Source organism: Garra rufa, chromosome 8 (assembly GCF_049309525.1).
Source record: "Garra rufa chromosome 8, GarRuf1.0, whole genome shotgun sequence".
NCBI lineage: Eukaryota > Metazoa > Chordata > Actinopteri > Cypriniformes > Cyprinidae > Garra > Garra rufa.
The window spans coordinates 30,026,879-30,040,031 of record NC_133368.1 but is presented as its reverse complement, the minus strand read 5'-3'; the positions used below and the strand labels follow the sequence as shown (position 1 = coordinate 30,040,031).

General features: G+C 35.4%; 1 protein-coding gene across 4 annotated transcripts in view; it reads right to left on the bottom strand.

The window, feature by feature from the left end:
* Nucleotides 1-13,153, bottom strand: part of znf385b (zinc finger protein 385B) — a 207,142-nt gene that overhangs the window by 23,895 nt on the left and 170,094 nt on the right. For all 4 annotated transcript variants that reach the window (XM_073846163.1, XM_073846162.1, XM_073846165.1 and 1 more), the window contains one exon: nt 10,300-10,410. In XM_073846163.1, coding sequence (XP_073702264.1) covers nt 10,300-10,410 — 111 coding nt within the window. The remainder of the gene's footprint in view (nt 1-10,299; nt 10,411-13,153) is intronic.

Here is a 13,153-nt window from a genome sequence, read left to right as displayed (position 1 = left end):
ATTACCCTACAGCTGTCTGTGTATCCTCCAGTTCAGCGCTCATGTACTGTACAAGAAACCTGTCAAAGACATACACACCTACACATTGTAACAGCTTGTTGTATGAAAGTACACAGTTGATCTTCTAGGGAGCCTATTTTCTCATGCATACATGCTTTGTCTTTGTGGATTTCACAGGTTGGCTGATGCAATAAACAGACCGGCCTCAGATGGGGCATCACTGTCAGACATGTATTTGCTTTTCTATTTCTCACATGTTTTGTTGTTATTCTCTGTTCCCACTTCAATACGACGTCTTGCACAACTATTTCTCTTTGTTACAATGTAGGAAAGACTAGTTTAATGTGTGTAATGCCTGTAAGAAAGCCATCTGCAACACTTCAAACACAGCTCCATTTGTAGAAAAGTTCAAAAAACCTGTTTGGAAACAGTCATTATATCTGAAAATCTTGGTTTGGTGCTGCTTTTAAAGTAAATGTGTATGTGCTTGTAGTCGTACATGCAACAAATTCGTTCTTGCACTGACAATCTCAAATGATTCAGCCAATTATGCAATACAAGCATTATTAGTGCCAACCGCTGTTGTTTTTCCGAGGCCACAGGTCCCTGCCACAAAACCTCTGCTCGCAAACTCCCTCAATGCATGAAGTCATACGGTAGTTATGACATACTTTTTCCTTTCACTTCAGCCTTTATAATAATTTTTAAGCACAATAACAACCTTAATTTAATGAAAGAAACATGCCAAATGTTAAAGCCTGATTATTAGCCAATTTACACTCTTTAGTTCTTTATCTCAGAGCAGATAAAAGTCTTTTTGTCCAGCTTATAATATGCATTTTCATTACAAAAAGAAGAAGAAGAAAAAACAACAACAACAACAACGCACAGACTTCCCCCTTTACTCAAATCTCAATACATCAGAAGACTTTTAACAAAACATGCCTTGATCTGAACTCCCACCAGTAATCCGTCTTCCAAAAAACTACTTTTAAAAAGACAAAGGAATTAGCTCTGTTTTCTAACTAGGGATGGGAATCACAAAGACTCTAATGACTCTGATTTTAGTTCCTTAACGATTAGTTCCTTAACAACATTATTGATTCTTTTAGTCATTTTAAATCAAATTAGAACAGTCAAAGCAGTGCAAATACATGCACATATAAATGTCAATAGGAAAACAAAACCCAGACATTTTAAACATTTCACCTTCTCAATTCCTAAACCTACACATAGTTCACAAAAACGTCTGCAGATCTCAATGCAGTGAAACATTCCTATTTCCAGCTTTTTTCCCTTATCTCCTCACATGTAAGCTCTGCACACACCTGGTATTAAGATCTGTCTCTGTGATCCAATCATGAGCAGTCATCCGAGAAATATCGCTGGGTACACCTGTTAGCATGGTTAAAATTGAGGTTTTGAAGGTGGAAAAACTCTAATATCTGGCAGGCTTTCTGATGCCCTAGACAAGACATGATACAACATCACCAAAAAATCTAAAACAATTACTTACACTGCTGGTCACAAGTCCCTTACGCTCACAAAAGCTGTATTTATTTGAAGGAAACCTATTATGATCCTTTTTACAAAATGTAATATAAATCTCCAGTGTCTCCAGAATGTGTCTGTGAAGTTTCAGCTCAAAAAAAAAAAAAAAAAAGGCGCATCATTAATTAAATCATTTTGAAAACGCCTACTTTTGAGTGGAAGCAGAAACATGCTGTTTTCGTGCATGTCTCTTTAAATGCAAATGAGCTGCTGCTTCCCGCCCCCTTTTTTAGAATATGGCTGTGCTTTAACAGCTTGTTCCTAAGATACTCTGCTGTTTTGGTTTTGATTATAATGTGTATCGCGGAGAAATACTGTGTTTTAAAGTCATATTGGTTTTAAACTTCTGATATAGGGTTTTCTAAGCGCACACATCTGAAGCAAGCGCACAGAAAGTGGCTGTCACACGGCATGTGAGTACTAAACAAAGTTCTCTTTCATGTCTAATTGCGCTTAAACTGTCAAATACACACAAGTTTAAGTTAATAACACAGAATTATAAAAACAGTTGAGAAAGAAATTGCATGTTTATATGGGATCTGTGTGGCAGCAGTGTAATATACAGTAAATAAATTAATAAATCCACTGCTTTCTAGTCTCCTCTGAGGCTGGACTCTAAATAGTGTTCGGTGCTCATCTGTGTAGCCAACGACAAAACAGTTAGCATGCTTTGCTTAAACTTTTGCAATTGCATTATAACTGGTACACTTGTGCAAAACAAAATGGCGGCAATGTGGGTGGAAACATGCAGATTAAGGGGCGGTAATATTATTATATTATTATTATTATTCACATCACGGAGAAAGCGAAATCTGACGTGCTCGTTTTTTCACAAGCTTTCAGAGAAAGGCTTACCAAAACAAATTTACTGGATTGTTCTTTTTCACATTTTCTGGGTTGGTAAATGCACCAGGGCCATGATTATACCACTTAAACACGGAAAAAGTCAGATTTTCATAATGTCACCTTTTATTAACACACTGCAAAAACCAAAATGTGGCCCGGAACCACAAAACTACACTGTAAAAAGTAAAAAAAAAAAAAAAAAAAGTTTGGCAGCTGCATTAAGTTTTTAAGTTAAATCAGCTTAAAACTACAAGTCATTTTAACTTATTACAATCAAAATTAGTTGGTTTAACTTGTGAATTTTAATGACTTAAGTTGATTTAACTTAACATTTTAAGGCAGCTGCTAAACTTAAGTTTTTAAGTTGAAACTGGTGAAAACTTTTTACAGTGTAGTCATAAGTTAATAAATTTAGTCATAAATTCAGATTTAGACATCTGAAAAGCTAAATAAATAAGCTTTTCATTGATGTATGGTTTGTTAGGATAGGACAATATTTAGTCGAAATACAACTATACAAACTACAAAAAATACAAGTACAAAAATCTGGAATCTGAGGATGCAAAAAAAAATCTAAACATTAAGAAAATCACCTATAAATTTGTCCAAATGAAATTCTTAGCAATGCATATTACTCATCAAAAATTAAGTTTTTATATATTTATGGTAGGAAATTCACAAAATATTTTTAATGGAACATGATCTTTACTTGATATCCTAATGATTTTTGGCATTAAAAAAAATCGATAATTTTGACCCATACAATGAATTGTTGGCTATTGCTACAAATATACACATGCAACTTATGACTGTTTTTGTGGTCCGGGGTCACAATTATTGTGAATATTATTACAATATAAGATAAAATAATATAGTTTAAAATGTAATTTATTCCTATGATGTCAAAGCTGAAGTTTCAGCAGTCTTCAGTCTCACATGATCCTTCAGAAATCATTCTAATATGTGACCCTAGAGCATAAAACCAGTCTTAAGTAACATGGGTATATTTATAGCAATAGCCAACAATACATTGAATGGGTCAAAATGATCGATTCTTCTTTTATGCCAAAAATCATTGGGATATTAAGTAAAGATCATGTTACATGAAGATATTTTGTAAATTTCCTACTGTAAATATATCAAAACTTAATTTGTGATTAGTAATATGCATTGCTAAGAACTTTATTTGGACAACTTTAAAGGCAATTTTCTCCATATTTAGATTTTTTGCACCCTGAGATTCCAGATTTTCAAATAGTTCTATCTTGACCAAATATTGTCCTATGGAGGGCTCATTTATTTGATCAAATTGACCCTTATGACTAGTTTTGCAGTCCAGGGTCGCATACGTTGATTGATTTATTGATTAAAAATAAATCAAAAAACAAAATATGAGCCCATTTAAATTTAGCAATGTCCAGCATCTTAATACCAGGTGTAAACAGGAAACCTGAGACTAGGCTTTCCTTATGCTGTTGGGTAACGTGAGTCAAGCAACGACACAGCAGTTCAACAGAGACACGTGTTGCGGGGGTGTGACGGCTGTAACGACACGACATGTATAAGAGACCGTAAAGCTTTAATGAGATGTGCTGGTTATTTGCCATATTGGCTTGTTCTCACATAAGGGCTGTGGGTCTCTGGAGGGAAGCCACCACTTCACCTAATGTCACATCACAGAAGGACACACACCTTCAGATCAGGTAACTTCAAATGAAATGGCCGGGGCTTCTCTGTTACGGTGAGCGCAAATGGAGATAAAACAGCTCATTTACCGGAGATAAGGGAAACCTAAGAGCACACGCCAGCCATTATTCTCATTTCTTTAATGCAATCTTCAAAAGAACACACAACCTTCAAAACACACACCTTACCATAACAACAACAACAACAAGAAACCATCAGACAATGTAATGTAGCTGCAAAAAGACAAAGCTGACAGGGAACAAAAGGTTTCAGTGTAAACTGTTTTTGTGTATTTGTAAAAGGCAGTAGAGTGAAAAGCTAAAAAAATCTGCTTCAAATTTCCCACATTTGCAGAGTTTATTCAGGCCACATCTGCAAGAATTTATTTTAACAGCTAAACAGAGGGCCAAGATTTCTAAGTCAAAATATGAAATAAAAACACCATATCAAACCAAAAACAATTTATAGAATTGTCAGCTGCCTGCAGGCCTTGCCTGAAGTGTAATTACGGCATTAAAAAAGTTGCATTCGACAGAAAATGGGAGCGTGTTTAGTACGTGGAAAGCACATAAAAAATAATGCTGAACACATTAATGGTAAGGTCATTCATATGAGGCATTTCAGAGGCTGGAGTTGAACTATAAACTTGCACGGGGTCAGTAAATTGCGTGGTGCATTTGAACAGTTAAAGACTGTAATTATACGCCTGGCAAAGTTTTAAAACATAATGGACATGAATGCCATTTAAGGTTTGGTTTTTACACACATCGATCTAAGCCATTAATTAGCGCTAATCTATAGTGATTCGGGAAACATGTGATGTGTGTGAGTGTGTCCGTTTGTACACATTAGCCCAACGGCAGTGGTGACGCTCACCAGCAAGTCACATCCATGATGACTGATGATGTGAAGTTGAAATACTTAGTGTGACAGCAGTTAGACGACCATTTAAAAGTCCCTCATGCTCACCACGGATACAGTAAAAACAGTTAAACTGTGAAATATTATTGCAATTTAAAATAACTGTGTTCTATGTTAATACATTTTAAAATGTAATTTATTCCTGTGATAGAAAACAGAATTTTCAGCAGCCGTTACTCCAGTCTTCAGTGTCACAAGATCCTTCAGAAATCATAGTAATATGTGACCCTGGACCACAAAACCAGTCTTAAGTAGCACGGATATATTTGTAGAAATATAAAAATACATTGTATGGGTTAAAATTTTCGATTTTTCTTTTATGCCAAAAATCATTAGGATATTAAATGAAGATCATGTCCCATGAAGATATTTTGTAAATTTTCTTCTGTAAATATATTAAAACTTAATTTTTGATTATTAATATGCATTGCTAAGATAATTGGACAATTTTAAAAGGTGATTTTCTCAATATTTTTTTGCACCCTCAGATTCCAGATTGTATCTTGGCCAAATATTGTCCTATCTTATTTGATCAGCTTTTAGATGATGTAAAAATTGATGAAAAAATTGACTCATTTGACTGATTTTGTAGTCCAGGGTCACATATGCTTATTTGGTGCTTAAGAATCATGTCCTAATATATTTAATGTCAAAAACAGCTTAACATTTTTAGTGGAAACCATGATACATTTATTTTCAGGATTTTTTGATGAATAAAAAAGCATGGATGCTATGATTTTACACTTAAATTTGAATTTAAAATACAAAGCAATAACCTAGCAACCACCTAGAATGCCCTTGAAATCACACAGGAACAGTCTAGCAACTACTTGTGTAAAAAAATGCAGAAAAAATAGAAAGAGCAAACAACCAACTAAAAAAAAAAAAAAAAAAAAAAACATACTAATATGTTTTTTTTTCTGTAAATAATAAATAATATGTGACTCGGGACCACAAAACCACTCATAAGGGGCAATTTTTGGAAATTGAGATTTGTACATCACCTGAAAGCTGAATAAATAATAACTGATGTATGGTTTGTTAGGATAGGCCAATATTTGCAAAAAAAAAAAAAAAAAAATATTGAGGAAATTGCCTTTAAAGTTGTCCAAATGAAGTTCCTAGCAATGCATATTAATAATCAAAAATTAAGTTGATATATCTACAGCAGGAAATTTACAAAATATCTTAATTTCATTGTAATTTTTGACCCATACAATACTCATGCATTGTTGGCTGTTGCTACAAATATACGACTTAAGACTGGTTTTGTGGTCCAAGATCACATATAGTATGATAATAAATGTCATACTATAACAACATACTAATACAGAGTTTTTAAGATCTAAACAAATCTGAATATCATTGTTATTTCACACCATTATGGGAATATTTCAGAGAACAAGCAGAGAGGAATATCACAGCCTATTTATTTCATCTGTTTATGGTGTATTTTCACCGAAAATGCCCATTAGACACTTCACAGCAGCACACTTGGACTCATTATGGAAACAAAAGCACTGAGTGGAACTACTGCTTCCCTCAAAACTTCATTAGAGCTTGGCCGAGAATGTGTTCAACCTTTAGTTGCACAATGTTTTCCCCCTCTGGCAACAGGATTGGATGACACAGTGAGTCCAGAGCGTGCACTAAATATGGGATTAAATTACATCGCAGGACTGTGGCAAAACGAAGAGGCGTTTGAGCTTTAATAAAGCCACGCATGAAGTTTGTAGCTTCCCAGGGCGATTGCTAATCTACATGAGCAAGCTGTGAGACCCATATATGAGCTGTTTTGCCTGTGCACAATGTGTACGAATCTCTAAAATAGTAAAACATAAAATAGTAACAGCACAGCGTTTGACAAACACAGCATCTTCAGGCCTGCAGAGAACGAAGGTAAACACAGGACGCGGGCTGATTCGTTCTGACACGCCAACCAGAGCATCACTTCCACTTAAGCAAGATGTGCTTTGGACTGGGCCTGCAGATGAGCATCTCCAGGGAGCACGGAGAGCAGGAGAGACAGCTCTATCGGTGGAGATCACAACGTGGCAACACATGCACCCCGAATTAGCATCAAAGAGCTCGGCGGTCTGGGGAACATCCGTTGACACTTCTGCTCAGATACGCCGCTTAAGCTTTAAAGCATTGTTCAAACGGCCGATTGCAAGAGGAAACTGTTTTAAATTATCGCAAGAAGGGCAGTCATTTCACTTTCCGCTATATTGTGCTTGTTTGGAATGCGTGAGAGAGAGAGAGTGAGGAAAAGACGATAACAGGAAGCTGAGACAAGTTAATCTCTAGCAGTCGCTTCTATTCAGAAGCACGTTGGCTGTGTTGGAAAACGTTGGTTTCGACTCGATAGCAATCAAGCAATTACGCACCGCAGGAGGGAACAACCGGCCGGCTGGGACACCCAGCAGCCGCCCCACTGAGACAACAGAACCACGTCTGCCTTTGCTCAGAAGTCCAAAGGGGTTCCCCGGGTTCCTGTGCTGCATTCCTGCCTGTTTGTCATGATAAAGATGAAAAAGACCTGGAGGAGACAAAACAGATGCACAATGGTGCTCCTGCGTCTGTTTTCCACTCGGAGAGAAACCTTTTCTCAATTACCGCTCGCAGTGGGAGCCCTCTGTCAGCCAGGGCTTATTGCCACCCTGTGCCATTCATCTTAAATTAAATGGCTTAATCAATGCCAAGACAGAGTGGAACAACATGGCAGTACAGTAAGTAATTACCCCTCTCCCATAGAGAACAACACAACGCAAGCCTCTGCCAGCAAACTCTGCGCAGAACCCCACACCTGTATGCGCACTCGTAAACACAACGGTAATGTTCAGTGCAACCGCTGGGATTTTACGGCTCTGCCAGTGAGTAAACAATGCCACATTTTATTTGAGACATTATGCATGAAAATCTATTACAGATAATTACAGATAGATACTGAAAAAGTAAGGAAAATCATAAACAGCAGCCGAGTGACCAAACAACAAACTATCGTTAGTTGTACTATACATATCTTTATCTACAGTTGAAGTCAAAAGTTTACATACTAAACAAAAGTTTACATTACCAAAATAAGAGGGATCATACAAATTGCATGTTATTTTTTATTTAGTACTGACCTGAATAAGACATTTCACATAAAAGACGTCTACCCCGTTCAAAAGTTTACATACACTTGATTCTTAATACTATGTTGTTACCTGTTCTTCAGAAAATCCTTCAGGTCCCACTAATTCTTTGGCTTTTCAGCATTTTTGTGTATTTGAACCCTTTCAAACAGTGACTGTATGATTTTGAGATCCATCTTTTCACAAAGAGGACAACTGAGGGACTCTTATGCAACTATTACAGAAGGTTAAAATGCTCACTGATGCTTCAGAAGGAAACACGATGCATTAAGAGTTTTTTGAAAACTTTTTAAATTTTAAGATCAGGGTAAATTGAATTTATTCAAAAATGTACACATCTTCATTCTGTTCAAAAGTTTTCACCCCCTCTTAACGCATCATGTTTCCTTCTGAAGCATCAGTGAGCGTTTGGACCCTCTGTAATAGTTGCATATGAGTCCCTCAGTTGTCCTCAGTATAAAAGATGGATCTCAAAATCATATAGTCATTGTTGGAAAGGGTTCAAATACTCAAAAATACTGAAAAACCAAAGAATTTGTGGGACCTGAAAGATTTTTCTGAAGAACAGCGGGCAGTTTAACTGTTCAGGACAAACAAGGGACTCATGAACTATCACTAAAAAAACACTGCTGTTGATCATTCAGGTAACAACATTAAGAATTAAGAATCAAGTGTATGTAAACTTTTGAACAGGGTCATTTTTATAAATTCAACTATTATTTTCTCTTGTGGACTATATGTAAATGTCTTTTATTTGAAATATCTTATTCAGGTCAGTACTTAATAAAAAATAACATGCATTTGGTAAAATCCTATTATTTTGGTCAAATAACTAAAATTCTATCTACCTACACACACACACACACACACACACACTTAACTGGAAAAAATAAATAAATGCAGATGACAAATGAAACCATTTTCATTTTTGGGTGACTTATCCCTTCAAGTGGTTTTAGACCGAATTGAGAGTCTTTTTGATGATTCATCAAAAAGAATCTCTTCAAAAGAGTCCTTCATAGAAAGATTAATTCACGAAAGGGACTACAATGTTGCTGTAGTGCATAATCAGCAATGCCAAGGCAAAATAAAGATGTGATGCCAATTTATTGTGTTTTTTCTTTGTCTTTGCTTTGATGTTCAATTTAAGCTGCAAGCTCGCAACCAGGGTTTCGAAAAGATTCAGAATGAAGAGAATTTGCTTGCTTTTAAGGTTAAATCGGAATAACATGAATTCTAATTCAACAAATTTAAATTTAAATTCAAACAAGGTTTGTCAAGGAAACATTCAAATTCCTTTGAATTTACTTTATTTGCATTCAAATTTGAAATGCAATTTTACATTCCATTTCGGAACTGACTTGGAATTTACAAGGCAATCTTAATTTAATTTCAAATTGCACACAACCCTGTTCACAATTTAGTTAAACATCTATTTTGCCAAGGTTTTTCCCTCTTCATTTGGCCATGATTCATGAGACAGGAATCAAACAACCAAACATCATGAAAATAATTTGGATCCATTCCATTTTTTTGAATAAGAAATGATTCTTGATTCCGAGCCCTATGTAAACACTTAGGCTGTGTATATACAGCTAACAACATCAAAAACGTATTTTGAAGGCGTACTTGGGTATCTGTGCTGAATTGCTGTGTGTATTATGGGCTCAATGATTTGCAATCAACACAGGTAAAGGAAGTGAATGAGATAGAGCACTGAAAAACGGCAAACATAACAATTGATTTAATGAAACGATTCAAATGATACAGCATGCGTCTTGTCGAAAATGGCTGAGAAGTGTTCATTAAAAGCTGGCTGAGGGAATTGGCAGCATCACGTCTGCTGAAATTACCATACATTAGCGCACTTACCTTGTTTTGTATGATTAATGAAGAGCGTTGCCACTTGCACCCTAAACGGCTGTACTGGGGCTAGTTTTAATCAGCCATCAGCGTGCAGAGCGAAACACAGCACTATAACAGCCACTTTTACACAGGCAGAACTGGAATGGACTAAGATCACTTCTCTTTCCATATTTAAAAGAAAAGGGTACACTGAAAGGAGATGCCGCACATGCACAAACCAAAAGACAAACATTTACACGTCCTCATATAAACACACACGAATAACCAGTGGAGAGTTTGTTTTTGTACTCACATCTGAATTAAAGCGGAGCTGACAGATGTTGCAAGAAATAACTTGCTTTTTCTTGGGAGGAATGGAGACTCCAAATGTGTGGTTGATTACTGCTTTCTGGACAGGGTCCATCTGGAAGACAAAGAGCAGAGGAACACACTTTAGGGCACTGGTGTGGACCACAGTCTGTTTGTTGTCAGAGTTTGAATCATTTGGCTGGTGTAAAAGGCTTTTTCTGAACTGACTGTGCACTTAAAAAAAATCTTCAGTTCGCAGCTGGTACAACAGTAATCTGTCTATTTTGTGGATGTGAACTGCTATTAATGATGATAATTTTCTCACAGAATCAAAGTTTCAATCATTTGGGGTTACAAATATGCAATAAATTGATCAAAAGAGACATAAACACATTATATCATGAACTTCTACACACAGAAAAATAGGGGTTTAAAATTGTACCTTTTGAGGTACAACAGCTTTTTTTAACCCTAATAGGTACAAATTAGTACCTAAAGGGTATGTACTACTACTCTAATGTACTAATATGTACCCTATAGGGGTAAAAAAAAAGTACAAAGATGTCTTTTTAAGGGTACTGCTCCAGTGACAAGCTGTTGTACCTCAAAAGGTATAATTTTACACCCTATTTTTGATGGCACAAGCTGATTGGCTCATGTTGCATATGTAGCCAATGAGCTTACTGCTTTACATTTAAATGGCTGGTTAGCATTCACTAGAGCATACTCTGAAACCCTCCACCTCCCCAGCTCCACCTGAATAGAACTGTTACAGGTTATTATATATTATATTGTCATAACCAGTTGTCATGATAGAAATGCTTTTTTTCTATTCATCAAAGGTTCCTGTAAAACACACATCACACTTTTCACAAAATTATGAAGCAGCCCAACTGTTTTCAACATAGATAATAAGACATATTTCTTGAGCATGATTCTGACGAATCATGAACACTGGAATAATTACTGATTAAATTTCAGCTTTGCCATACAGAACTAAATTACATTTAAAAATATATTAAAACATAATAATTAAAAAATATGTCACAATATTACAGTTTTTACTGCATTTTTAATCAAATAAATGCAGCCTTGGTGAGCATAATAATACATTTTATGTGCTCCAGGTTAGTTTTAGTTTCAGGACTATTTCATATTTTACATTATTAAAAATGCTGTCACTGGGGTGGTATGCTTTCAAAAGGTTTTTGGGTACTAATATGTACCTTTGAGGTACTAATATGCATTTTGGGGTAAATAAAGAAGGAATACACTACCAGTCAAAGTTTTTTAATTAATTTTTAATTCAAAAGTTTTTTAACCATCAAAAAGATTTTTAATGTTTTTTTAAATAAGTCTCTTATGCTCACCATGCCTAAGAATATATTTTAAAATCTAATTTATTCCTGTGATCAAAGCTAAATTTTCAGCGTCATTACTCACATGATCCTTCAGAAATCATTCTAATATGCTGATTTTATGTTCAAGAAACATTTATTATTATCATTATTTGAACCAGTTTAGTACTTTTTTTACTGGATTCTTTGATGAATAGTAAGATACAAAGATCAGCATTTATCTGAAATAAAAAGCGTTTGTAACATTATACACTATACCATTCAAAAGCAGTATTTTTTTTTTTGAAGGGGAAAGAAATTATAGAACTTACTTTTATTTAGCAAGGATGCTTTAAATGGATGATAAAGACATTTATAATAATAATAATAATTTAATAATTTGTTACATTTATATAGCGCTTTTCTAGACACTCAAAGCGCTTTACAGTGTCAGGGGATATCTCCTCATCCACCACCATAATGTTACAAAAGATTTCTATTTCAGATAAATGCTGTTCTTTTGAACTTTCTATTCATCAAAAAAACCTGAAAAAATTCTACTCAATTGTTTTCAACGTAATAATAATAATAAATGTTTTTGAGCAACAAACCAAAATATTAAAAGGATTTCTGAAGGATCATGTGACTAGAATAATGATGCTAAAAATTCAGCTTTGAAATCACAGTTACAATTACATTTTAAAATATATTCAAATAGAAAACAGTTATTTTAAATAAAATATTTCAAAATTGTAACTCTTTTTGCTGTATCAAATAAACGCAGGTTTTGTGAGCAAAAGAGACTTTTTTAAAAATCTTACTGTTCAAAATGTTTGACTGCTAGTGTACATGAACAAATGACAGCATGAACCAACCAACCAAACAAACAAAGTTTGACAGAGATTTGCATCATAAAATCTGGAGAAAATATTCCTCCTCGCAAACTTTAAGATTCTAATTTGGAGTCCAAGTGAACTGACTGTTTATCCCATCTCTGCTCAACAGCAGCTTCTATTGCAATAAGCGCCTGGGTTCTGTGCACATTTGGTGGTAAATTCAAAGTGACAAAAACAAATAAAACAGTAAAGCTGGCATCTTCTTGTCCCGACTCATTACCTAGTTGCATTGGTACCCAGCTGCTGCTAGTACTCACAATGCAGTCACATTGATGAATGCACCAAAAAAGTATAATTTGTAAAGAGATCACGTATGAAAACGTATGAAATCAGCATTAGAAAAGAGAGTTAGAAAAAAAAGTTAGACACTTAGTGTCCTCAGCATTAGACGGTCTCCACGACCCTGAACGCTTGGTGGAAATGAGAGCAATAAGGATCCCAAGCTGCAGGCAAGACAGCTGTTTAATGGTGAGAATCAATGGCAGCCTTGCTGGTCTCCTGGGCTCAACCTGATAGAAATAGATACTCTGATTACTGAACCACGGAGGATGAAGACAGGAAAGCAAATGTGAACTCTGCCACATCAGAACGGGAGTGCATCCAAGAACCTCTGTGGACTTGATCA